Source organism: Acartia tonsa, chromosome 6, assembly GCF_053477335.1.
Source record: "Acartia tonsa isolate MP-2025a chromosome 6, ASM5347733v1, whole genome shotgun sequence".
Classification (NCBI taxonomy): Eukaryota; Metazoa; Arthropoda; class Copepoda; order Calanoida; family Acartiidae; genus Acartia; species Acartia tonsa.
In genome coordinates this window covers 39,483,841-39,509,722 of record NC_137265.1, presented here as the reverse complement: position 1 = coordinate 39,509,722, position 25,882 = coordinate 39,483,841, and the positions used below count along the sequence as shown (strand labels likewise).

Below are 25,882 nucleotides of genomic sequence, written 5' to 3'. Positions count from 1 at the left end.
AACAAAATTAAATTCGTAAAAAATTCACGAAAATCTTTGTAGTATTGACAACCTCTCCATTTGCCCCCCTGAAAATTATTTAAGGTCTGTTTCGTATTGTGGCTAACCCTCCTGATTGATAATATAGTAAATACCGAAAGTATTTAAAGTGCAACTTGGGCGAAGCGATGTTACATGGCAAATAGAGGGCAATTCCTCTTAATGTGCCTATTGAGCACCAAAGCCACTCATTATTTAAATATAATGGAAATAAGGTGCCCTATCCCTGTGGGACTAAGTACTCAATACAACAAAAACCTAACTGAAAAAAGAAATATTAAAACAATCCTTTATATTTTCAATTTATTTCAAAATATTTAGGGAGGGGATTTGCTTGACTAGGCACTTTGAAGGGAAATCGCCAAAAAAGGATTGATAAATTATATCTTTGCCTGATTTGTTCACAAAATTATTAACGTTTTAAGAGGTAACAGAATAACAAAAATAATCTAATAAAAAATTGGCCTAAAACTAATAATACATCATCGGTTACATTAATTTAACAAAAAAAGAATAATTAACACATAAAAAAACTTGAAACAATTTATTATTAAACCTAAACATCTTTAAATCATTAAATCTATTAATTTTACAACAATATTAAGAAATGCTCGAGTTGTTTAAACATATTAAGTAGGAAAATAAATAAGCTGGGCGAAACACAAAATTAACAATCAAACAATAAGGTGTGAATAATGGTAACGATATAATTCTATTATGGATTGCTTTGTATTTATTTATGCTTTAATTTCTTCGATATTTGAAACATCAGAAACCTGAAAATAAATATATTTTAAAATAATTTTTAAAGTTAATTAACAGAAAAATATCTATCAATTTTTGATTAATTTATTTTATAATTCCAGAAAGAAACTATTTTGTCTTTAACCTTTCTGCCATTAAATAATTCAATTCTGACTCTTAGTAAACAGTTATCTATCGCATCGTATTATAGACAGCTTTCCCTTGGTCCCTCAGGGTTAACAATACTAGTTTAAATTTTATGAATTTTCATTTTAATATTCGTAGAAAATTGTCAATGATTTTTCAGTATGGCTGAGAACTAATACATTGGATATTCATCGGTTTCGGAGACATACTGAAATAGTTATTTCTCGCATAGTATTATAAACAGCTTTCTGCGGATATAAACTGTACAATTATGAGATTAAAACAAGTTTATTAGGCCTGAGATGCCAAAGGCAGGGGCTAAAACTAGTGATGGGAATCCGGATCCGGAATCCGAATCCGGAATCCGCCCAATTTTCGGCCTATTTTGGAATCCGAATCCGGATCCGGAATCCGTTTTTTATAGCGGATTCCGGATTCTAAATTGGTAGGCTAAAATTACCGTCTTGAGTTTTTTCTTACAACTCCCTCTTAATTTTTTTTGTACATAACAAATTCTAATAATTACTAATGTGATGTAAATCAAATGTTTAACACTTTAAACAAATCAAGGCTTCAACCAAGTAACATAGTGTTAAATTAATGAAAAAAGCTATCCCTCTGTGACGGACAGGGGCGTCCAAGCTTTTTTTTTGGGGGGGTAAAACATTTTAGGGGGGGGGGGTAATTCGTGTTTGGGGGGGGGTAAAATGGCGCGCGAAGCGCGCCGAAATTTTTTTTTACCCCCCCCAAAATTTTTACCCCGGGGGTAAAATTTGATTGGGGGGGGTAATTACCCCCCCTAAAGTCTGTTGGGGGGGGTAAATACTCCCCCCAAATCTGTTGGGGGGGGGGGGGGTAATTACCCCCCCCAAACTAATTTACCCCGGGGGTAAAATTTTTGGGGGGGGTAATTTAATTATGTAAAAAAAGCACCTACCTAATCTATTAAGTTAATAAGTACTATCCTATACAGAAGTAGTAAGTAAGGTTTATTTGACTATAGCTTCAGATTTCATTACTTTTAATACTGAGTTCTCCTTTTTAGGAAAGCTTCACATAGATCCCATGATGGTTCCACACTATTATAGGTCAATCCTTTGAGTGGTTTTAGGCTATTTTTCTCCTCCCTTTTTACCCTTTAGAAAACACGAGTTCTTAGATGCTAAGGGCGCCACTACTATCTATAATACAAAGTAGAACGATGTCTGTCTGTCCGTCTGTCTGTCTGTCCCTTAAGATCTCGGTAACCACTGAACCGATCGGATTCTACTCTTCAGGGTATATACCTATTGGTCCTGTGGTGGTTTTAAGCTATTTTCTTGGGGGGGGGGGGGGGGGGTGGGACACCCCCAACCCCCCAAAAACAAAAAAATCTCCCCCCCCATTTTTTTTTTTTTTTTTTTTTTGCTGAAGATTTCCTTGGTCCTTCAACGAATTTCGCCTTAATTTTTTTTATCACCTCTTGGGAAGCCCCTAGAGGCTAGGGGCGAAGCCGCTAGTTCAAATATATAGTAGTATCTCATTCTTTAGAACATAAAAATACAATAATTAACTCACTAACCAATGAACTAATATGATTATACTTTAAAGTGAAGCGTCTTATAGGTCCTGGTAAGTTTTATAACTAGTTTTGAGACACCCTGACATCCTCCCAAAAGAAATCGCCTATAGAAATTCTTTTTCATTATTTAATGAAATATTTAATTTAGTTAGGTATCTATTTTATGGAATCTTCAGTGCTTTACAATTACATCATAGATCCCCGGGATGGTTTTAGCCCTTATAAAGGCCCAAGCAAATAAAACATGATCAAACTATTAAATTTTTTGTTATCATGGTTAAGAACTGTTTTAACTGGTTGGACGCTCTTTAAGGGGCGTTTCTTCGTTTTTTTCACATAAGCTTCTCTCCTATTTCTAGCCCCTGCGGGGGGCGAATTGCTTAACCATGTGGGGCAATCACCTAAACCAATATAACCTATCCTAAAATAAACTATCAAAAGCCATTTAGGATATACTTTTCATTAACTATTAGGAGACCAAACGAGGAACATAAAATATATTACACCTCAAGGCTCGAGTCACACTATGACTTTTTTTAGGGGGGGGGGGGGGGCGAGGATTACTCCCTCCCCCCCAAAAAAAAAATTTTCAGTAAAATTTTTTTTAAGAACATTCAATTTGGGGGGGGGGGGGGGAAATACCCCCCCCAAAAAATCTTTTTTAAAGAACATTTATTTTGGGGGGGGTAATTACCCCCCCCCCCCAAAATGGTTTGGGGGGGGTAAATACCCTCCCAAAATCGTTGGGGGTGCCTACGGCACCCCCAAGGTAGGGGTAATTTTTTTTGGGGGGGGGGTATTGTTCACAAAATTTTGGGGGTGCCAAATGGCCCATTACCCCCCCCCTTGGACGCCTATGAGTGACGGACGGCCTTTTAAAATACTGCTAGAATCCGGAATCCGAATCCAGAATCCGCCAAAAATAAGAATCCGGAATCCGCAAGAATCCGTCACTTTTTTTGACGGATTCCTTCAGAATCCGGAATCCGAATCCGGCCCAAAAATTCGACGGATTCCCATCCCTAGCTAAAACAAATGGTTTTAATCTTATGATGTACATTTTTATATCCGCAGCAAACTGGATATAATACGATCCTATACATGATTTTCAGTATGGCTGAGAATTATTCCAACGGATATTGATCGGTTTCGTAGACTACTAGACATAAAGGAAAATATTATTAACTTTTACATTCAAAGGGATTATTTCAGACTAAAACAAACCTTGATATTCTTAACAACAATATTATTTCACTGTGTAGTGTGTATCTTATATATAATCTTACCTTTTCTTCTATAGTTTCTTTTTGATTGTGTTGATTCTCCCCGCTAAGTTCAACGTCATCGTTCTTGCCATTAATGGACTGTTCAGATGTATCTTCACAAATATTGCTTTCTTCATCAATCCCATTTTCTAAATATAACAAACAACTTTTTAAACATTGTACAAATCAAGAAATGGCCAGGAATTAGGTGAATGCGCAAAAACGACTAGCGTCTTTTCTCTAGCTTCATGTGTATTATTGGGTCTTTAATGTTAGTAGTTGTACAGGATTTTAATCCGTGCAATAGCTCAAGACCAAAATTTATTTCTTTCAAATAATATCGAAATGTACCTAGACAGGTAGTTTATTACAATAGTCCCCAAAGTTTTTTGGTAACGTTTTCTTATTCCTTGGCTTAATTATGGGGACTCTACACTTAAACATATAATTTTTATCTACAGATTGGGGTAATTGTGTGTATCATCATTGGGGATATACATCAAATTATCGGCAATTGTCTTATCCCTTTAGATCCCTGAAATGTACCTGTAGCAACTTTACTATCATCAACCTCCATATTTTCATCTTTGTCTTCAGTCATTTCACAATCATCAACATCATCTTTACTTTCATTTTGTGACGCCATGTCATCACCGCCAGTCATGATGTCCTCACCATCAACTTGTTCCAACTCTTGTTGACTCGACACGCCATCATGGAGGTCAGTTTCTGTGGCATCAGCTGATGTATCCAGATCATCTCCGTCCTGTTGACCCAACATGGCTGTTTCTATTTCTGTGTTGTCGTCAATAGAGGGATTGTCCTGAATATAATTGATTATTATTGGCACCTAAGAAACAGCTTCCAATAATCAAGCATGCAGTGAAAATTAACACAATTTTTTTTTTTTTACTTCTTGTTCAAACTTTATATTATTTGGACTTTGAAAAGCGTTTATGTTAATAGTTAAAAATATAACAAAAAACGATTCATCTTTATTCATTCTTTTCGAAATAACTTTTTTTAACATTTACTGCTAATAGTAATCACTACAAAACTCTCCTACAACAGAAATTTTGTCTTTAATAACCCCGGGGGAATAATTTATTTGCAGTTGTCCTTTTCCGTCATGACTTAGATAATTTGCTTTTAAATAAATAACAATATAAATGGATATAGAATACGTGAATATATTGACAGGGTAGAATTTGTCGTAAATTTAGGTTGCAAATAAGAACCTCATATATTGGTCAGTTCATTCATCCAGTAGGGGGGATGGGAGTATCTTTATTTTAAACTGGGAGTATCACTTTCTTAGAGTACATGAATATCTGGTGCAACATAATATATGAATTTAAATAAAGTATTTGAACCTGTGTGTTTAGAGTTGTATCAGCCTGTTGTGTCTCTCTGTTGGGGTCATCTGTTACAGGGGCCTAAACATGATTACATTTGCATATTTTTATTAAAACATAGACAATTATGTACATATTTAGCGGCGCATTGGAGCTTGGATGAAATATAATAGAAACTTTTATATGGTAAATTCATTATCAAATATAGTGGATATGAAGAAACTGTGAATAAAAATGCTAAAACCTTATAGGTAAAAGTACTTCATTATTCTAAATTTCGGACGGACGGACATCTCTAATAAGCGTACCGTTTTTCATAGTAACCTACATGCATTAAAATATACCTACCTTCTTTGTATCAAAAATCTAAAAATTTATTAGAATAATAAAAATATATATTACCACAAAATTTTCTTTATCTTTCTGTTCGTGTGTTGCGTTATGTGAAGAAGATCTGGAATCTTTATTCTGTGTAGGTGTAGTGTCTGACCGGGACCCAGGAGCAGCGTCTGAACGGGAACTTGATTTCCTGTGATGTGAGGATGACTTGTCACGCAAAGGTGACCGGCTACGGTCCCTCCGACTACGACTAGATTGTCTGGAAAAAAAATATTGGTGTTATTTCGAAAGAAAACCAATTTGTTTTCCATTGATTATCTTAGTTTACAACCTTTATGGCATGGTAGAATATTATACAATATTTTATTTTTAAATTATCTGAAATGTGATAGAGCAATTAAACTGGAGGCAAAAGGGGTATTCTTTAAATGATTCCTGGATTTAATATATTACAGCTAAAAAGAATTGAATTTCAAGCAACTTAGCTAAAAAAAACGTCCAAGCCTTTTTTGAGGTGGGTAAAATGAGGGGTTTCAAAGGTTTACACCCCTCCCCCCCTTTGAGCGTATTTATGAATTGGTCGCTGATTTCGGCAAACACCAATGCTTTTTTTGCTTTAAAGTTTTTTTGAAAATGCATCTCCAATAGACTATAAAAGTTTTAAAGATTTTTAATCAATATAATAGATTTGAAATCTGCATAAAATTTTAATGATTTTTTATAAAATTCGTTTTTTATATAATTCTTTATTTAAAGGCGCAAATACGATTTAACTTAATAAATTTTGACCAATAGGATAGCTGGATTGGAAACTACCTACGCTCCAATTGGTTGAATGATGTACGTCACTTAAGCTTCTCCAATCAGAGCGCAGATAGTTTTCAATCCACCAATCACAGATCTCAAATTATTTAACTTAATTTGTATTTGCGCCTTTAAATAAAGAATTATATAAAAAACTAATTTTATAAAAAATCCTTAAAATTTTATGCAGATTTCAAATCTATTATATTGATTAAAAATCTTTAAAACTTTTATAGTCTAATCTCCAATGTTACCTGGTAGAAGATGATTTTTCTCTGGATTTGCTTCTTCGTCTGCCAATATCATACTTTCTCACTTTTATGCCAAAAGTATCACACTCCCCAACACTATCAACCTATTCAAATATAAAATACTAGCGGCTACGCCCCTAGAGGCCTCTAGTGGCACTTTAGATGTTTTTGTTTGTTAAAGTCTCTACGTTACTTCTTTATGTTACGTTGAAGTCTCCCATATATTTTTTTGTCATTTCTCTCGGGAGGGTGGTTATACCCTCCCCCAAAATAGTTATAAACCTTCCCAGAACCCATGAGAATCTACCCTTTTAAAGAGAACCCAATCGGTTCAGCGGTTAGCGAGATCCTTCGGTACAGACACACAGACAAACAAACATCCTGTTACTTTAGTATAAGGATATCGAAATGGGCACATGTTGTAATAGTTATGCTTCGTATTGTAGACAGCTTTCCGCGGATATTAAAAGGAGAAATTTTAAGATTAAACCTTAGAGCTAACAAAATTGGTCATAATTTTATGATTTTTATTTTAATATTCGTGGAAAATTGTTTGAAATTTGTGCTCTATGTGATTTTTCAGTATGGCTGAGAACCGGTTCTAATCCAGCGGATATTGATCGGTTTCGAAGCCATGCTGGAAATTTTGTTTTATTTATATTATACCTCAAATAAATGGTTGAAATCAACTTTCTTTGGTCCCAATTCTTTAATTTCTTCTTTTTTATCCGCAGGTTTCTTTAGTTTTTCTCGCCTTTCTCTGTCTAATTCTTTCTCTCTTAACCATGTCTAATAAAAAATAATTTATCAGTAAAAAATGAAAATATTTATTACGCTAAATAACGCTAATTGCCTTTGCCCCTATGATTAAGCAACTCAAAAAGGCAGGAAGCTTGAAGGGGGGAAAAACCTAAAACCATCCTATGAGTCATGACTATAGTTCTAAATTAAAATAGCTTAAAACCAGCTTGGGCCATCTGTAAAGCTTCCCGAAAAAGGACTTAAGCGTTTCAGAGGAAAGCAGTATTATTGGACAGAGAAAAATCTTCTAATATACATACTTAATAATCTTGTTGAACATCAGCCTGTAAATTACTCCCTTAAGAGCCAAACATATACTTTCACTTTTTGACGTATTTATCTTTAAGATAATATATTCAATAAATTCCCAAAGCTAATTTTATTCAACATTACTAAAAAAAAATGTTTCAACTTACATTCTTTTTTTTTTTATAAAAGTACAGAGTAGCTGCGCTGCCAATAATATTGTTACACCTACCTTTTCCGTCTCTGGCATGACAGCAAATTTAGCAGGAGGTGAGTAGAATCCGACCATACCTTTGTCTTTACACCGTGCAATATGATCTTTTCTAAACATAAGCATATTTTTACATTAACAATTAGGAAATTGTGCATATTTTGTAACATTACACCGACAATATATTTTCTTACATTAAAAACAAGGATGACAACAGCAAATCAGAAAAAAAGGTCAAACGAACAATAACTCTTGTAGAGTGTCAGAACTTAATGAGCAGAACAATAATTTGTAAGTCCAAATAAAATTGTATATGAATTTATTGGAAAATTGCGTAAATACATGATACAATAGGTACAAAGACATACTTATATTTCTAGCATTTGATTAGAGATACCTAGCTTATAATACTGTCCTTTGTTGTTCTAGGAATCATTATTTCAAAAACAGATGAATACGATAATTATATCATACATAAAAGTTGTTGTCAATAAAAGTTAACAATCAGTATGTTTTAAATGAACGCAGGGACTTTCTAGTACCGATTACAGAGTTGCTACGCTTCTTAAATCGTACCTAGTATGTTTTAAATGAACGCAGGAACTTCCTAGTACCGATTACAGAGTTGCTACGCTTCTTAAATCGTACCCAACTGTTATTGGAATCATCATGCCAAGTTTGAAATCGAATTTACCTTTCTGTATGGTCTTTCAGTAAATCTTCCCTTGAAAATGCTTTCCAACATAACAGACAACTGTACCGTCCAGAATTTGGTGTTTTACCCTAAAATTAGGAAAGTTAAAACCAGGGATCTAAAGGGATAAGACAATGGCGATAAATTGATGTACATTCCCAATGAAGATATACAAAAAACTCTTCTGTAGATTACAATTATTGGTTGAAACGTTGGGACACTCAAATTAATAAAACGACCAATTAAAATTCAGTTTAAGTCCCCAAATTTGTTAAGTCAACGAATAAGAAAAAGTTATTAAAAACTTTTAGGGACTATTTTAAAAAAACAGCTTGTTGTCCCCTTCCTTCCTGGTTAAAACTAAGATAAAATTAAGTGATAATAGGGGATACAATCAAAATGATTAAATTGATGTGCTTTCCAACGTTGATTAATAAAATGACCCTCTTAAGAAGGTTAAAATTACATTATAAGTTAGGATACTGCTGGTTTAAACCAACCAATCAAGATTTATTTTGAAAAAAGACTTGTATTCAAAAATAATACCTTGATTGAATAAGAATGATCTTTATGCTCTCTGTGGCTGTTCAGATGTTTACTGGAGTCAAAAACCAGGTTGCACAAAACACAAGACAATGCCTCGTCTGGATTGTCAACAGCTGGAACAATGCCTACCTCGCGGTCACCCTCAAATCCCTGGAAAAAATCTCTATGAGAACGGATTCACCCCTTTCCCCCTCCCTTTTATTTTTAAAATAAATTAAAAATAATGGGGAGGGGTTTAGTTTTCCAATAGTTTTTTATTCCTTCAGGTCAGATTAGGTAAGATTATTTTGGGTAAAAGAACCACCAAATATGATACATGATACATAAATCTAAATTATTTGTGTCTTATATTACTTTTTATTAAATGAATGGGAGATTCATTGAAAGTGAAAAAATTCAAACAATAATATAAGAGTAATTTGTATTTTAAAAAACATATCAAAAAGATAAAAAGATACTCGGATCAAACTGACAGATACAACCTAGGCATAGAATAGCTGCGTCACTAAAAATCCAATGATTACCTCCATTGTGATTTTCTTGATAGGTTTCTTTTGTTTATTATTGGAGGATTCCGGGCTTTTCCTATCTGTACCTAAATATTTACTTATTTTTCATCCAGAATTTTAAGCGCAAACTGAAAGACCTAAAAAGCTTGAATCTAAGCAAGAAATTAGAAATAAGGGCTGATAGATTAAGAAACGGAAAGCACGCAATGTGAAGGGGAGAATGGGGTATTTCATTAAAACATAAATCTTTAATTAAATAGCCAAAATTTTTTAAAAGTGAGAAACGTTGTACCTATTCTTTTTCTAAAATCACGCAGAAACAAATTCCAAGATGTTACTTTTACCGTTCGAACAGAAAATACTAAAAAAGTAAAGATTCAAAGGGAATCTAAAGCTTATAACTATGATTTTGAAAAGAACTTCTTACCAATTTAGACAAAAAAAGATGAATTTAACTATGAAAATTGTCAAGTGACAAGATATGTATAAGTTTCTATAAGCCACACACTTAAACTAACAAGTGTGAGGTACTGTACTATGTATATTGGTTGAGCTTGGTTTAATCAACCTGTACTATCTGTGGCAGGTGTCCCAGTCCCGGCAGTCTTACCACCAGAGTCACAAGCAGTCTCTCCACTAGCATCAGCTGTCTGATCTGCGGTAGCATCAACAACTCCATTCTCAACTGCGGTAGCAGTTTCATCAGCAGCTGCTAATTTGCTGCTAGCACCATTAGTTTCAATGGCGCTTTCTGTTGCAGCAGCTGAATCAATTGCAGCAGCACCAACTCTGTCATTCTCTGCGGCTGCAGCTGCGGAAGGAAGATGGTCTGATTCGCCAGCAACTGTGTCAGATTGGTTGGCAGGATCGTCGCCATTGCCATCGTCCTTCGCAGTGGTATCTTCGTCTCCTGTTGCTTGTGATTCCTGTGCATAGGTGTGTTCATTCATAGGTGTGTGTAGTAACATTCATCCTCTCGGGGCTTATCAGTGAGTAGTGCTTTATATTATTGCTAATGACGCAACAAAACTATATAAATTTACGAGGTATTGCGCGCATTTAGGCCAATTCAATTTCATAGATTTTGTCCTATCTTTTTTTTTCTCTTGCTAATTTTTTTTTAATTACTTTCAATTCTAATAAGGATAATAGTTAACTATTTTTGGTTCATGTTATAAAATTGGACAGAAAAAAAAGGTTTTACCTGTTGTATTTTCTCATCATCCATGTGCACATTGTCATCCTTGTCTTCGCCTGGAGGTCCAGATAGGTCAGGATACTCTTCCTTGAAATATAAGTCAAAATTATTTGTATTTTTTAGATTTAGGAGGTCGAAACTTATCTACACTATTTCCCCTAAAAAAAGTTATTAACCTTTCCAAGACATATAAGAAGCTACATTGTACAGAAAAACCATATCGGTTCAGCGGTTAGCCCAAAAAAATTTGTTTAAAAAAAAACTTCTTTTCATACCTACTGATTTTAAGTGTATGGTCTTCCCCCTTCCCCCCTATCAGTAAGGCCTCCAGAGGCGTAGCATTTATATAATACCTCATAATCTAGCTCCTCTCCAGTGTCAGTAAGGGAATCTCCCACTCCATGTTCAGCCATTTTTACCCTTCTTTCTTAATTATAAATCTGAAAAGGTAAAATATGGTTATTAATGTAAAGATATTATTTTGAAAAAAATAAACAAACGACAGAGGACAGACACCCATGTGGGGATAAGAGAGATAATGGGATAGTATAATAAAGCATTAGGTGGGGAAGGTTGATTATTCCAAAACCATCAGTCATTTGGAGCTGACTTCAGACCAATGCATTTTCAGGGTGGCCACAGACTTTTTTTCAAAATAGTATAAAATAGTATGCAAAAAAAAAGTAAATAGTATGCAATAGTATGTAAAATTTTAAAAAATAGTATGCAATAGTATGTAAATTTTTTAAAAATAGTATGAAATAGTATGCAATTTAAACAAAATAGTATGAAATAGCAAGCATTTAAAACACTATAGGGCCTTAAAATGTTGGTTAGCTATCAGGAAATCATTACTTTCTTGTCTTATTAGATTGAAAAACATAGTAACAAACACCAACATTCTATTCTGAAAAAAAATTTTAAAAAATGAGCTAAGAATTAGTAAAAAAATAAGTTGTTTATTGACTACCTATTAAAAATTTTGGACTAGTAAAATAATTTTGTTGTGCACAGTGTCATAATTCATATCGTGATTTTAAAAAGAAATATTATATAAAAAAATTGAAAGTTCAAATATAATAATAAATAAAGGTAAAGTTTCTGACAGGGGCGTGCAAGCTTTTTATTTTTGGGGGGTTAAAAATTTTTTAAGGGGGGGGTAATTCGTTTTTGGGGGGGGTAAAATGGCGCGCGAAGCGCGCCGCAAATTTTTTTTACCCCCCCCAAAATTTTTACCCCGGGATAAAATTTGCTTGGGGGGGGTAATTAACACCCTCTGAAATCTGTTGGCAGGGATAAATTTATTTTACCCCTCCCAAAATTTACCCCCGGGGTAATATTTTTTGGGGGGGGGTAATTTAAATTTTGTTAAATATATAGTATTAAAAATGCGCGCGAAGCGCGCCAAAAATTTTTTTTATTAGAGATTTTTTATTTTGGGGGGGGGGGGTAAATATCCCCTCCTAAATGGTTTAATAAATAATAATAATAAAAGTTCAAATAATAAATATTTTACAACAAAATGAGAGGATCTTTCTAATGACATAGAGAAACACATTATATTTATATTAGTTTGTTAGGAGTTAATCATAAACCTCAGTAACCTGTAGGATCATTTAATAATAAAAGTACTCCTCAATGATATTAAAATTTATAAGGAGAAATCTTTACATTGAATGTAGAAATACCAATAACTTTCAATAAAGGTACAACAATCTGAACTGAAAGACTACTTTCTTCTGTAAACATTTCTAAAAAAAAATTGAAAACAAAGTAGCGAGTTTGCCGCATTTTCACAGTAGCATAGATAGGCATTTAGGTTAGGTAAGTGTTAATGATTGCCCCGCAGGGTTAGAGCCCCCCGCAGGGACTAGAAATAGGAGAAAAGATACTGTGAAAATGCGATGAAACCTGCTACTTGGCTTTCTTTTCATGATCAAAAAAATCAGTTTGTTTTAATTACCTAAAAATTGAAGATTTATCTGAAATCCAAAGAAATAGTGGAAATAGTATGCAATTTTGGACAATAGTGGAAATAGCATATTTTTTTGGAATAGTTTGCATAGTATGCAAAAATAGTGGAAATAGTGGAAATAGTGGAAATAGTATGTTTGTGGCCAGCCTGCATTTTTTTACAGGCTGTGCATTATTTGAGGTTTGTTAAGCCCTAAATGTAGATTTATAACAAAAAAATTCAGCTTTAAATGCCAAGACGGTATACTTTGAAGTAAAATAAGGATTTATAAACCTTAAATGTAACAAGTGCAGGTCAGGGATCTAAAGGGATAAGACAATGCCAATGCATAGTATATTTAATATCTAGAACTTTTAAAGTAACAACTTTACATAAATAAACCATAGGTACCTACTCTGATTCAAATAATTAAAGTTACAAAAAATAAAGAATTAGATTTTTTCAATAATCACAGATAATTTTTCACAGCCAAATATAATAATTAAACGTAATATTTAGGTACTTATTTAATCAATTAAAGATTTTCAGATTTGACAAATGCTATTTTCAAAAGTTGAATTATAGCTATTTTCTTAATCAATAATACTAATTAAAATTCACTGGTACAAATTGGATTAACTTTGTAGAATAAATGATATAGAATTAACAATATACGCCAGAGAGGTTGGGGATATCTGTCACTAATGGTTTCAAATTCATAAAATAATTAAAAACTTCTTGAAATTCATTAAAATCCTTTTTGGTATAAACTATGCTAGCCTACCCTTAAATATCAATTACTTGAGTAAATTTGGTACAATTAGTAAGGAAATCCCGTTTTTGTTCAGGCAACTTTCTCATAATCCTGGTGATTTCCTTAAAAGTGACTTGTTGAGAACCGACCCCCTCCCCCCCTCCCTTAAGATCCTGCAGATTGTGGGGAAAAGACACCCTCAGACTATTTTATTTATCAATCTTCAAAAACAATTAGGGGAGGAGGTTCAGTGCTTAACAGGCATTTTAAGAGAAATCACCATAGTCTTTGTTTTTTAATTTAACTTAATATTTCCCGGATTTTGGTATGAATAGCTGTATAGACATTTCTGATGACACCATGAGAATATGAACCATACTGTCTTCAACTACATTCAACACAACTTTCTAAATTGAAAAAAATATATATAAAAAGTATCAATGAGAATTTTTTGTAGCGAAACTTCCCTAATTTTGGTCCTCAGTGAGTCTGTATTGTTAGGGTTTTTTAATGCTGTTTATTCAGAAATAAAACAGATAAACTTCTTATTATGATTCCCCTAAGCTTATTTTGTTCTTTCATAGGTTTGACACTTTCGTGCATGTCACCATAATTTTTACATTAAAGCAAATTACTGCAAAATCTCAGTGCTGTAACTCTTTTTTGATAAAGTCTCATTTTTTGGAGTTTCTAAAAGTGGCAAATATATTATTACTTCCAACTACTCAATTTTGTTATATTCTATTTCGCTAATTAAAGATATTATCATCCTTGTTTTTAAATCCCTATCCTTTGAACAAGAAACACTTGTTTGTTACTGAATTACTTAGGACAAAATGTAAGTAAAACTAAAGCAAGGATGTAAATAATAATAAAAGAATATTTTTTCAATAAAATTTTTTTTTCACTCATCCATGAGTAACGCAACAACAACAAAATCCAAATGTAAAATTTGATGTACTGACATAAAAAAAGCTAAGAATTTCAGGGAACTTCTAGGGATAAGACAATGGACTATAAATTCATGTTAATCCCCTGAAAAATTTGGAGGCAGCCCCCAAAGTTTTTAAGCCAACATTGGGTACAAATCAAAACTTAATACCCCCGGCCCTCCCTGATCAATATAGAATTTAATTACCTCTGGATTTATAATTTCCGCGGCTAGAAAATGATTAATCCTCTTGATATCCACCTTCACCCTGGCTGAGTCCATCTCATCCATCTCCCAGGGCTCAAATCCTGGTCTGAATAAATATATCCTTATAATGTCTCTCTGTTTGTCTGTATGTTTGTACTGAAGGATGTCGCAAACCGCTGAACCGATCAGGTTTTCCTTTACAGGGTAACTTCTTATAGGTCTTGAGAAGGTTTATAACTTTTTTGAAGGAGGGTATCATCCCCCACTCCCCCAAAAAAAATCACCCCGCAGAAAATTCTTTCGCTCCTATTATTGGAATGAATAATGCGCTACTGAACTTAAACAATTATGTACATCAGCTAGAAATTCCTGTTTATCTAAGTTTGACGGTTTATTGTGTCTAGAGTTATAAATCTATGTAAGAAACATTATTTTTTTTTGCAATTACAGGGACAATTTTAGCAGAATTGGTGGTGAGTGTTGCCTGCCTCCCTAAAACCTTACCTTAAAATCGGTGCTTTCAAATTCTTCAATGTAGTCTCGACCCTGACCTCGTCATTATGTATGTAAAGATTGAGAGTGCCCTCTGTCAGAGCATGTATGGAGAGAACAGAGCCAAAACTTTTATATTTTTCTAGCACTGTGCGAAATCTCTGTTTAAAATAATATTATTTATCTTATAATTAGCAACTGATGTATAGTATAGTTGTATATACAGAATCAGACAACTATCTCCCTCCCTTTTTCACTGAACTTTTCCGTATGCTACCAAACTGTTTTCTGCTACTTGGGTGAGTTAATATGCAGACTGGCCAGCCAATTTTGAAAATAAAAAACGTACATAACGTACACAAAAAAAATACGTTACGTACATAAAAAAAAGTAAAAAAACGTACAAAACGTACATTCCTAATAAAAATAAGTTAAATAATTTCCTAGTTACCTATTATCAATACATTTAAGTCTACTAGCAGCTACCTGTAAAGGAGAACCATAGCGAACTGACAGACACAAGATATCCTCTTACTCTATTTAAAAGAACTAGCGTCTACGCTCCTAAAGGCCTCTAGGGGCACTTGAGGAGGGGAGAGTTGAATTCAATAAAAAAAACCTGGATGACAACATACATAAGTAGCGAAGCTCAAAAGTTATTTATACACATCTGGAAAAAAATTAACTTAAAATCAGTGAGCAATTAAAATTCATTTTTGGGGGGAGGAGGTAGTTTTTTTTTCTAAAGTCAATTTCTCTTGGGAGGGTGGATGGTGACACTCTTCCCCAAAATAGTTATAAAACTTCCAAAAACCTATGAGAAGCTATCCTGTTAAGGAGAACCATATCGGTTCCGTGGTTAGCAAGATTCTTTGGTACAAACAAACAGACATCCTGTTATTATGTACAAAGTATATCCTATTATAAGGACCAGCGACTACGCCCTTAGAGGCCTCTAGAGGAACTTGATTAGGGGGGGGGGGGGAGTTGAATTAAAAACCCATTTTTTTTATTTAAAAATAAAAAGTAAAAAACAAGGATGACAACATCCTTAAGTAGCGAAGCTCAAAAGTTATGAATGGAAATCTGGGAACTATATAAACTATAGAGTAGTGTCGTAAAAAATAAGCATTTAACTTATTTAAATAAATCACAAAACCTTTTAAAAATATATAATAACGTGAAAATCTAGAAATAAATTCAGCCCCCCAACCAATAAGCAAATCTCAATGAAATTTAGTGGAAGTATTAAGAATGAAAACTAATACAGTCCCTGAAAATTACAACCGTCTATCAGGAATATGAGTAGAGAAAATCACAAAAACCTATACATCTAGGAATCGATCTAGCACTGCAACAAATAGACAAACCTTAAAGAAACTTTTTGAAAATATGTAGAATGTGAATTTATTTATTTCCTGAAAATTTCAGCCGTCTATCTTGAATAGAAGTCGAGAAAACCATGAAAAAAAGAAAATCTAGGAATAGATCTTCTAGCACCCCAACCAAAAGGCAAATCTCAATGAAAATATGTAGAATGTGAACTTATTCAATCAAAAAACAGGAGCCGAGAAAATCACGTTTCTCCGATAGCATAACGGACTGACAAAGTGATTATAGAGTAGCTTCGCTAATAAATTTTTTAGTGAGGGAGGGGGGAGTAGACCACCACCATTTCTGATTTCAATTTTAAAAAGAAAGAGAAAATAGGGGAAGGGTGGTGATTTTTTTCTAAGAGTAATTTCTCTTGGGAGGGTGGTTGTACCCTCTCCCAGGACCTATGAGAAGCTACCCTGAAAAGGAGAACCATATCGGTTTAGCGGTTAGCGAGAACCTTCGGTACAAATAAACTGACAGAGAGACATACATCCTGTTATTACGTACTAAGTATATTCTATTAAATAAAGTAGTAAGTTTTTTGTCTGATGCTTAAGATTTTCATAACTACTTCATACAGTTACCGAGATGGTTTTAGGCTATTTTTCTACCATTTTGAATACAGGTTCTTGAAGGGTTATGGAAGGACAGAGAAAATAGCCTACAACCTCACAATGATCATGTCGGTTCAGCAGTTAGCGAGATTCTTCGTTACAGAAAAAAAGGATTTATAGGATAAATATATAATAGGATATAGGGTTATTTTGTCTATTGCTAAAGATCTCAAAAAATACTAGTCTTTGATACAAAGTAAACTAGTGCCTGTCTGTCTAAAGCTTAAGATCTTGGTAACCACTGAACAGATTGGGTTCTAATCATCAGGGAATATATCTACTGGTCCTGTGGTAGTTTTAGGCTATTTTCTTAGAGTGTGGGAAACCCACCCTCCAAAAAAAATCAACCACCCCTCAATTTATTTTTATAAACTAATGGAAATCAGCGGGGTGGGGGAACCCCCACCGCACCCTGGGGCGAAGCCTAAATGAAAAAAATAATCACAATCTTTTTTTATATTTTTTTTTGGACAAATTTCCAACAAACGATTCTATAAAAGAGGGGACGAAGCCTCTAGAGGCTAGGGGCGACGCCTCTAATCCTAGTAGAAAGTAAAAAGCTTTAAGTGTCCCTCCCCCAAAGAAAAAAAAGAAAAAAACCATCACAGGACTATTAGGTATATTCCATGAAGAGTAGAGCCCAATAGGTTCAGTGGTTACTGAGATATTAAGCTTCTGATATACAGACGGACAAGCAGACGGACAGACATCATTCTACTTTGTATTATAGATAATATACTATTTTTGTAATACTTTTTGTACAAATACAAATAAATTTACAAATACTTTTATACTTATATTTGATTCTTATTCTTTAAAAACTGAAGATACCAAAAATCCTAAACTGAGCACCATATGATATCTCGGAAAATTTACCCAAGTATATAAAGAATTTGAAAAAAATTATCGTAAAATCTATTAAAGGGGTAGTTGCATGAAATGCATTTAAACTTGAATTTAGTCAACTGCATATCTCTTTCTGTTCAATAGTTTAAACTAAATCTATAGGACATATATTTCAAATCCATAAATTTAAACTGTAAGTTTTAATAACATATATGCATAATTTACCTACATATTTTTGTTCTATGAAAATTTAAGATAATATTGAATTTATTTAATATAATACACCTATAGTTTTTGTTAAAATTTTCGTACAAAACATACAAATTACTTTTCTGCTAATATTTGATTCTTATTATTTTTTAAAAAACGTAAAACGTACAAAAATACAAATTTCAAAATACGTTACGTACACATATCAAAATAACGTCCAGAACGTACACAGATTAGATGCGTAACGTACAAAACGTACAAAACGTACACTCTGGCCAGTCTGAATATGCTTGACACCATTGGTTGATTTTCAATGACCCAATTGAGAGTCGGCACAAGGACGTTGCGATGGTGAGATACAGTTATTTAACCCCTTCTTCTCCTAGTTTTTTACTATAATTAATTAGCGCAGCTATTCTATAATTAGGGTATGTCACAACGTACGAGTAGTTTAGCTTTTATTAGTATTCTGTTTTAGTAGCGAAGCCACTCTATAATTCAAAAAGTCCGTCTGTCTATTGGAATGGGGAAACTGATTTTCTTGGCTAATACTGTCAACTCTCCCATCATTATGGAGCATAATCTATAATACAAAGTAGAACGATGTCTGTCCGTCTGTCTGTCCGTCTGTCCGTCTGAAGCTTAAGATCTCGGTAACCGCTGAACCGAATGGGCTCTACTCTTCAGGGAATATACCTACTGGTCCTGTGGTGGTTTTAAGCTATTTTCTTGGGGGGTGGGACACCCCCAACCCCCCCAAAAATGAAAATTTACCCCCCCCAAAAAAATACTCCTGGTGCTGCTGGTGCAGCTGGTGCTGCTGGTGCAGGTGGTGCAGCTGGTGCTGCTGGTGCTGGTGCAGAAAATTATTTTTTTCTAGGGGCAAAGCCCCTAGAGGCTAGGGGCGAAGCCGCTAGTTTACTATAAAACGTCCATAGTGGTTACACAGACATAGAGATAATACTATTCCTTGATATCTTCAATGCTGAGAGAAACATTGACCCCAGGAAGAGGTGGAATTTTATAGTCGGACCAATACTTGCGTTGCAATACCTGAAAAAAAGTTTTCATAAACTTAGGCTAATCGGTAATGCTCGTTCTTGTTTGATATCTAAGAAGAACTATCATACAGGGATCTTAAGGGATAAGACAATGGCTGTATAACAAAATCACCCCTTTTGTAGATTAAATTGATTGGTCATAAGTTTGGACACTACTAGTTTGATACCAACCAATCAAGACTTAATAAAAATGAAGTAAAAAAGTTTTTGATTCCACGAATAAAAAAAATTATTGTTTAAATCTTTGGGTACCAGTATAATTTACAGTACATTTCCTTCCCTCCCAGACTATCAAAGATCTCACTAAAGTAAAACTAGCATTTTGTAGATAATATTTTAAAATTAGGAAAACTTTACAAAGTCTATTAATAAATATGAGACAAACAAAATCTACATTTCAAGATGGAACTTATTTCCCTTGTTTGTCTATTGGATGTAGGTATAAATTTATATATTATGGAGAACTCAAATATGTTTAGTTGATGCTTTCAAAAAAAAATTCTTTTTTTATAATGACTCGGTGAGTTGAGTTTTAATCTTAATAATTTTAATACAAGATATCAAGATAACAAAATTACAAAACTTTGAGGACTGGTATAATAAACATCCCAATGTCCTTTCCCTCCCTGATTTTCTAGTCCCATGTATAAAACTTACCGTAACAGGCACATCATGAACAACTTGTCTGTTAGAGGTAGCCCCACCGAGGTTCACCTCAAAGGTTAGGTTAGGAGAGTTGTTTCTTTTAGTCAGCTTCAACTTCAGTCCACGCACATTTGCAGATTTTAGTGTTGTCAAATTCTAAGCAAAAAAATAATTTCATATTTGATCATATCTACCTAATCAAAAGAAATATTTATCGGTAAAATTAAATTAGTTATAAACTTTCAAAATACAATAATTTGGCATTCTACCTTTCACTGCCAGTTGAGCATTAATAACTAAATTTTATTTTTTCTACTATGCCTAGCCCCAGCGGGGATACCTAGTACACAGTACCCATTATAACTTAACCTAACCTAAACTAGTAATAAACAAACAAAAAACTACACATTTTAAACATAAGAAAGTAGGGGTTCAGTAATCAACTAGGTATTTTGTGTGAAAGAACCAAATAATTTAAAGGGTACTATGCACTAACGAGAGCAAGTTATTTTAAGAACCTTCCTTAAGGTTCTTAAAACCTTAAGAACCTTCCACCTTGAGGACAACATCAATTTCAACTATCTGGAAACCAAGAAAGCCATAAAAGCTTGTAAAGCTTCTAAAGCAGCTGGTCCGGACAATATCTCCAACCTCCATCTCAAACACTTAGGAGACAACTGTATCAAATACCTCACCAAGATCTTCAACATCTCCATGAACACCAGCATCATCCCCGACATCTGGAAGACCTCCATCATTATCCCGCTTCTTAAACCCAACAAACCTGCAAATGAATCTGACTCCTACAGACCTGTTTCACTCCTCTGTCCTGCAATTAAAATCCTTGAACGACTTCTTCTCCCAACATTAACCAACAACCTCAACATTCCAGTCTTTCAGCATGGCTTTCGCAAAGATCATTCAACAGTCACAGCATTGAATGACTTTAACATCCAGATCTCTAATGGTTTCAATGAGAAAGCTTCTATCAAACCTGATAGAACTGTGCTACTCCAAATTGACCTAAGCAAAGCATTTGACATGGTCAATCATGACAAACTGCTTAAAGATCTAAATCAATCCAACATCCCTGGCGCCCTCAAAAGATGGTTTTGCTGCTATCTCAAAGGTCGTCAATCCAAGGTCAACTTTAGAAATCATCTTTCTAAAAGTCGGAATGTTAGAGCAGGAGTACCACAAGGAGCTGTCACCTCTCCTATCTTATTTAACTTTTACCTCCGCCATCTACCAAACCCTCCCAAGAACATTGTGGTTGTCCAATATGCCGATGACATCAGCATATATGCCACAGGTAAACCACATGCAGCACTTGCCGATGCCATCAATAACTATATACCTGAAGTGCTAGACTTTCTTGAGGAGAGGGAGCTAAAAGTTTCTCCTACCAAATCCACAGTAACCTTATTTACACCAGACACAAAGGAGTTCAAGGAACACCCAATTGTCGTAATTAAGAATGAAGTGGTAAAATTGGAGCTGAAACCTAAACTACTTGGTGTCACTTTTGACACCATGTACACTTTCTGTCACCATATTAAAGCTACAGTGGATTCTGCAAAGACCAAAGTCAACATTATGAAGTCCCTGGCAGGCGCCACCTGGGGGCAAGACCAGGAAACCCTGTCCATGACTTACTGTAATGAATGTTATTATTTAAGGACTTCTGTGATTTCCCCCAAACAAGCAAGTGGATCACGTGCAAAGGAAATTAAGAAGCCTAGAGAAGAAAGAATCTATAGTTTTATCTCTATTGTATTATGTACGTCCTTAGATGGTTTTATAATGTTGGAGTTGTACCAACCAAGCCTTCTTTGTATGTATAGTTTTATCATGTTTTAATGATAGGGCCTATCAATGTAATTTGATTAGGTTTCCAAGGTTTTATTTTATATTTATATCTAATTCTATTTTCAGACCAATTTCACTGTAAAAAATGTATGTACATCTTATGCTAATCTGTGATGTATTTAAGGTAAATATTTATGTATATTAATAGTATTGACGAGTCAAAGCAACCAAAGATAAAGTGATACGCTCCTAATACGCTCATAACTACGATTATTCTATTCATTATATAAGAAAGACACGCTCCTAATGATATAGAAATACGTTTGAAGAATGAAAGTTTCATGGCTTTAGCTTATACTGTATTCTCTAGGCCTATGGGGAATGCTGTGCACGCTGGATTCACTGACACAAGCAAAACCAAACCGAGAAGAATGCCATGGATTACTCAAAGATTAAGCTGCTTGGGATTGGCCCGTGCTTTACCAACTCTTGCACAATGTAAGATTTTAATATTTTATTTTATTATATTTTTCCATTTTTACAATGCCTTTGTTTTATGGTAACTAATCTTGTAATAATTGGACACTGTAAAAAATTAATGTCCACAACTTTTAATGTGAATTGGTCTGATAATTTTGTCCTTATAAAGCTTTTAAGAAATTATTAATAGATTCAAACAAAAGTAAAGTAAAAGACAATTAATTCTTTCTTTCTTTTTCAGGTTTTTAAACCGTTCAAAGTATAACCAAAGCTTTATAAAAGTATTGTACATGAGCTATATGTGAACAGTCTGAAACTGTGTTAAATTTTTCAGAGTGTAAAGTGACTAAATACGGGTTAGTTTGGCCAAAACCCAAAAATGATTTTTTACAGTGAATTGAATCCTAAAGGTGAGAAATAAAATATTTCCCGTACACTTACAAAGCCATAGTACGCAGTGTACTGGAGTATGCTGCCCCAATCTGGAGCCCCATTATCTCCGAAACTAGCTGGCAAAAACTACAAACCATCCAAAACCAAGCCTTAAAAGTTATCACAGGCAACCTGGCTATGGCTTCTGAAGAACACATCCACAGAGAATCTAAAATCCTACCTATCAAAGATCATTGTAAAATGATCTCTAAACAATTTCTGTTGACCAACCATATCCCTGGACACCCTGGATACAAACACGTTCATAAACGTCTACCACCAAGATCTCACTTAAAACCAACCATCCAAAACATGAGACATGAAATACAAGACCTCCTACCTGTATCCAGAGACAACCTGAAAGCAAAGCAAAAGATAATCCATACTAGAGAAGTATCGAGAATCTTGGCTAACTATCCACCCAACAAAGTACTTCAGGTTAATCCACCAGAGGTCAACAAAATGGAGGCCAATCTAACAAGATCTGTACGCTCACAGTTATCTCAACTAAGATCTGGTTATAGTAGATTACTAAACTCTTATTTACACAGAATTGACGATAATATAGAAGATAAATGCCCGCTCTGCAAACAAACCCCCAATGACACTGTTCACCTGTTTAACTGCCCCAAAAACCCCACACATTTAACTGTTTTATCATTATGGACTCAGCCTGTTCTGGCGGCGAATTTTCTGAAACTTGACGAGGGCGTAACTTGAACAGAACACAAAAATTCATCAACTGACGAGATTTCCCCTGGAGGCTAATCAATCAATCAATCAAGAACCTTCCAGCATTGAACCTTAGCATTTTTAGTGAATGTAATAAGTTTTTGTTTTTGGTTTTATATGAAAAAAAAACTTTTACAGTTATGTTCAGAACGTTTTGGTGCAATATCTTCAAATGTTAGGCATAAACCTAGTATGTATATTCACCAAAAAGTTACTAAGGTTTACTGCTAGAAGGTGCTTAAAATCACTGCTCTAGTTTGTGCATAGTCCCCTTTAAGATTTATCAAACTACATAGGTAACATTTATGGTAATATTTTCTAACCTTATGAATAGCATCTGGTGAAAATTCAATAAAAATCTCATTATCCTCGCTAGAAACACCTTCCATGTTGTATTCAGAGAACAGTTTATCCTAAAATGGATGCAAAATATACGTGGATATTATTACAGGGGAAAATTTGTCTCTCTTATTGGTCAGTTTGTTCATCCAGTAGGAGGGGAGGGGATGTGGGTTATCGTTATTTTCGCCCGTTGTGAGTTTCACTTTATTAGAAAACATCAGGGACTAGGGAATAGGATTCAGACAAACGATTACAAGTGAAAATTTTTCCACAACCCTCTTACCACTTCCCTTAAGCTACAACAAAAAACAAGTTTTACGCCAAAATATCTAATTTTCGGTAATTTAAAATGGAATTAATTGGCTGAACCACAGCCCCTAGAAAACCTAGAGTAAGATAAAAGTAATAATACATCCATTATCAAAGAAAAATAGCAGAACCTTTCATTATCAAATTGTCAAAACAAGAAGTTATATTACTGTATAGTATAAGAACATAAAACCGTTGCAAATGGGCTAAGATTTGCAACGGGTTGGTCCGGAGACCATTATTTTAAAGGTCCTTGGGACCATAAAAGTTACATGAAAGCATTAAAAATTATTTAGTGTAAGAGGTTAAATCATTATGCCTTTAGTTTTGTTGAAATGGGCGTAATAAAACCTTTTATAGTTGTATATCATATCAAAGTAATCTTAGCAGTTTCAAAGATCTTAAGCAGAAAAAAAAACATTCTATAATTCATTGTATATTATCAATGTATACCTTGTCAATTTCTCCCCAAGCACTAGGACCTCCCAGAACTGAATTTGGCTCGCTAGATATCAGGAACATATTATCTAAACAGCAAAACTTTTTTTTTCGCCTTTTGTTGCCGACTAAACTTTTTGGTTAACCACAGACTATAAAAGCGAAGCTCTGAAACGGTAGGACAAATGAACATTAAACACAAAATTGTAAAAAAATTTGTTGAAAAACTGCTTAAATACAGGATAATGTTTAATGACATACTTATATGTTTACACTTTATTATAGAGATGCTTCGCTTAGAATATGATTATGTATTGTGTTGTCCTAGAAATCAGTATTCCAAAAATTAGATTAAACGGAGAGGTTTATTCACCTATATCTAACCACCCTGCAGGCTTATACCTGTAGGGATAACAAGTACCTAATATAACATAACCTTATGTAATATTATATACAACTAAACGAAAAATTACCCCTCCCTTATTTTCATTTTGTTTCTAAGTAAGTGGGGGTTATCTATGCTCCACAAGAAACTAAAAGGTAAGCTACCTGGTGTCAATCTAAGCACACATTCCTTGGACATTTTCTCAACAGCTGTCAAAATTGTGTGGAACTTTCTGACCAGCCGTGGCTCAACTATTGTGGCGCGAAATCTCATTTTTAGTATAACGTAGCTACTCTATCATGTGTTTTGTCTGAAACAAGCAAGATCAGATTATATTACAGAAACAAATGTAAAAACAAATTAACAAAAGCAGAATGAATAATAAACAAAACGACATCATCCCTCCAATCGACAGTGGAGCATCTAAAAACTATTTAATCGAGAAAAAAAATTGGTAAAGCTTCTTAAGTTTTAAGTATGAGGAGAAAATAAGTGTTCCACTTGTCAATTACAAAGAATCTGCCAACAAACTTTTTTTAAAATTAAGACTCTTGTTTTTCCTTCTTTTCTTCACGTTGCTTTAAAATGCTTTCAATTTCATCTTTATGTGGGAAGTCATCCAGGGCCAGGGCTTTTTTTAAGGCTGATGTCAAAACAGTACTCAAGTCAAGTCCACGCTGCAGGGAGAATTCCAAAATTTCTCTGGTTTTCTCTGGATGTATCAGTAGACTTACTTTTGTTGCAGCATTGACGATGCCAGCGTCATTATTCAATGTATCACACAAAAATCTGAATAAAATAAGAATAGTTTAATAGTTTTCATGAAAGCTGATAGATACCTTTTTAAAATGAAATAATAACGTTTTTGTCTTTTCAAGCATGTCAAACAGACAGACGGACAAAAAATGTATGGAGCAGATTCGAATAAAAAATAGGAATCTAGACTAAAAATTAAAGCTGTCTATCTAATATAGCAGTTGAGAAAAACACATTTCCCTTACAATAAGGAATTTATCTTTTTAAGCATCACCGACAGACAGACGAACAGAATAATGTATACATGCACATATATCATAGGAATCTTCAATGAAAATTTCAGCTGTCTATTTTCAACAGCAGCCAAGAAACACATTTCTCCTAAAGCGTTACGGACG

The 25,882-nt window shown here is 34.1% G+C and overlaps 3 protein-coding genes and 1 long non-coding RNA gene across 11 annotated transcripts in view; 1 reads left to right on the top strand and 3 right to left on the bottom strand.

Annotated features, from left to right (window-relative positions):
• Positions 1-568: 568 nt before the first annotated feature.
• Positions 569-11,319, bottom strand: LOC145322633 (uncharacterized). 4 transcript variants are annotated; one of them, XM_080164787.1, is made up of 15 exons: positions 11,064-11,152; positions 10,717-10,797; positions 10,081-10,438; positions 9,805-9,873; positions 9,528-9,598; positions 9,004-9,153; positions 8,458-8,546; positions 7,785-7,875; positions 7,172-7,294; positions 6,509-6,609; positions 5,514-5,709; positions 5,130-5,192; positions 4,303-4,579; positions 3,778-3,905; positions 569-815 (listed from the first exon to the last, which is right to left on the bottom strand). In XM_080164787.1, exons 1-15 carry the CDS (start codon positions 11,121-11,123, stop codon positions 777-779), a joined length of 1,896 nt encoding a protein of 631 aa, XP_080020913.1. In that variant the 5' UTR covers positions 11,124-11,152; the 3' UTR covers positions 569-776. The 4 variants fall into 4 exon arrangements, with proteins under 4 accessions (XP_080020913.1, XP_080020914.1, XP_080020917.1 ...); XM_080164788.1 differs by having other exon boundaries at positions 10,123-10,438; XM_080164791.1 differs by lacking the exon at positions 9,805-9,873 and having other exon boundaries at positions 10,123-10,438; positions 11,064-11,319.
• Positions 11,320-13,075: 1,756 nt separating this feature from the next.
• On the bottom strand, positions 13,076-25,059 carry Hus1-like (Hus1-like checkpoint clamp component). Of its 3 annotated transcripts, none has more exons than XM_080164784.1 (9): positions 24,893-25,059; positions 24,359-24,432; positions 23,578-23,667; positions 19,814-19,957; positions 19,067-19,148; positions 15,061-15,211; positions 14,557-14,662; positions 13,699-13,825; positions 13,076-13,540 (listed from the first exon to the last, which is right to left on the bottom strand). In XM_080164784.1, exons 1-8 carry the CDS (start codon positions 24,999-25,001, stop codon positions 13,724-13,726), a joined length of 858 nt encoding a protein of 285 aa, XP_080020910.1. In that variant the 5' UTR covers positions 25,002-25,059; the 3' UTR covers positions 13,076-13,540; positions 13,699-13,723. The 3 variants fall into 3 exon arrangements, with proteins under 3 accessions (XP_080020910.1, XP_080020911.1, XP_080020912.1); XM_080164785.1 differs by having other exon boundaries at positions 13,076-13,529; XM_080164786.1 differs by having other exon boundaries at positions 13,076-13,516.
• Positions 21,805-22,425, top strand: LOC145322614 (uncharacterized). Its single transcript, XR_013880765.1, has 2 exons — positions 21,805-22,108; positions 22,332-22,425. It is a non-coding gene; the product is annotated as an uncharacterized LOC145322614 (long non-coding RNA).
• LOC145322629 (leucine-rich PPR motif-containing protein, mitochondrial-like) overlaps positions 25,033-25,882 on the bottom strand; it is a 52,943-nt gene continuing 52,093 nt past the window's right edge. For all 3 annotated transcript variants that reach the window (XM_080164779.1, XM_080164780.1, XM_080164781.1), the window contains exon 41: positions 25,033-25,517. In XM_080164779.1, coding sequence (XP_080020905.1) covers positions 25,271-25,517 — 247 coding nt within the window. In that variant the 3' untranslated portion in view covers positions 25,033-25,270. The remainder of the gene's footprint in view (positions 25,518-25,882) is intronic.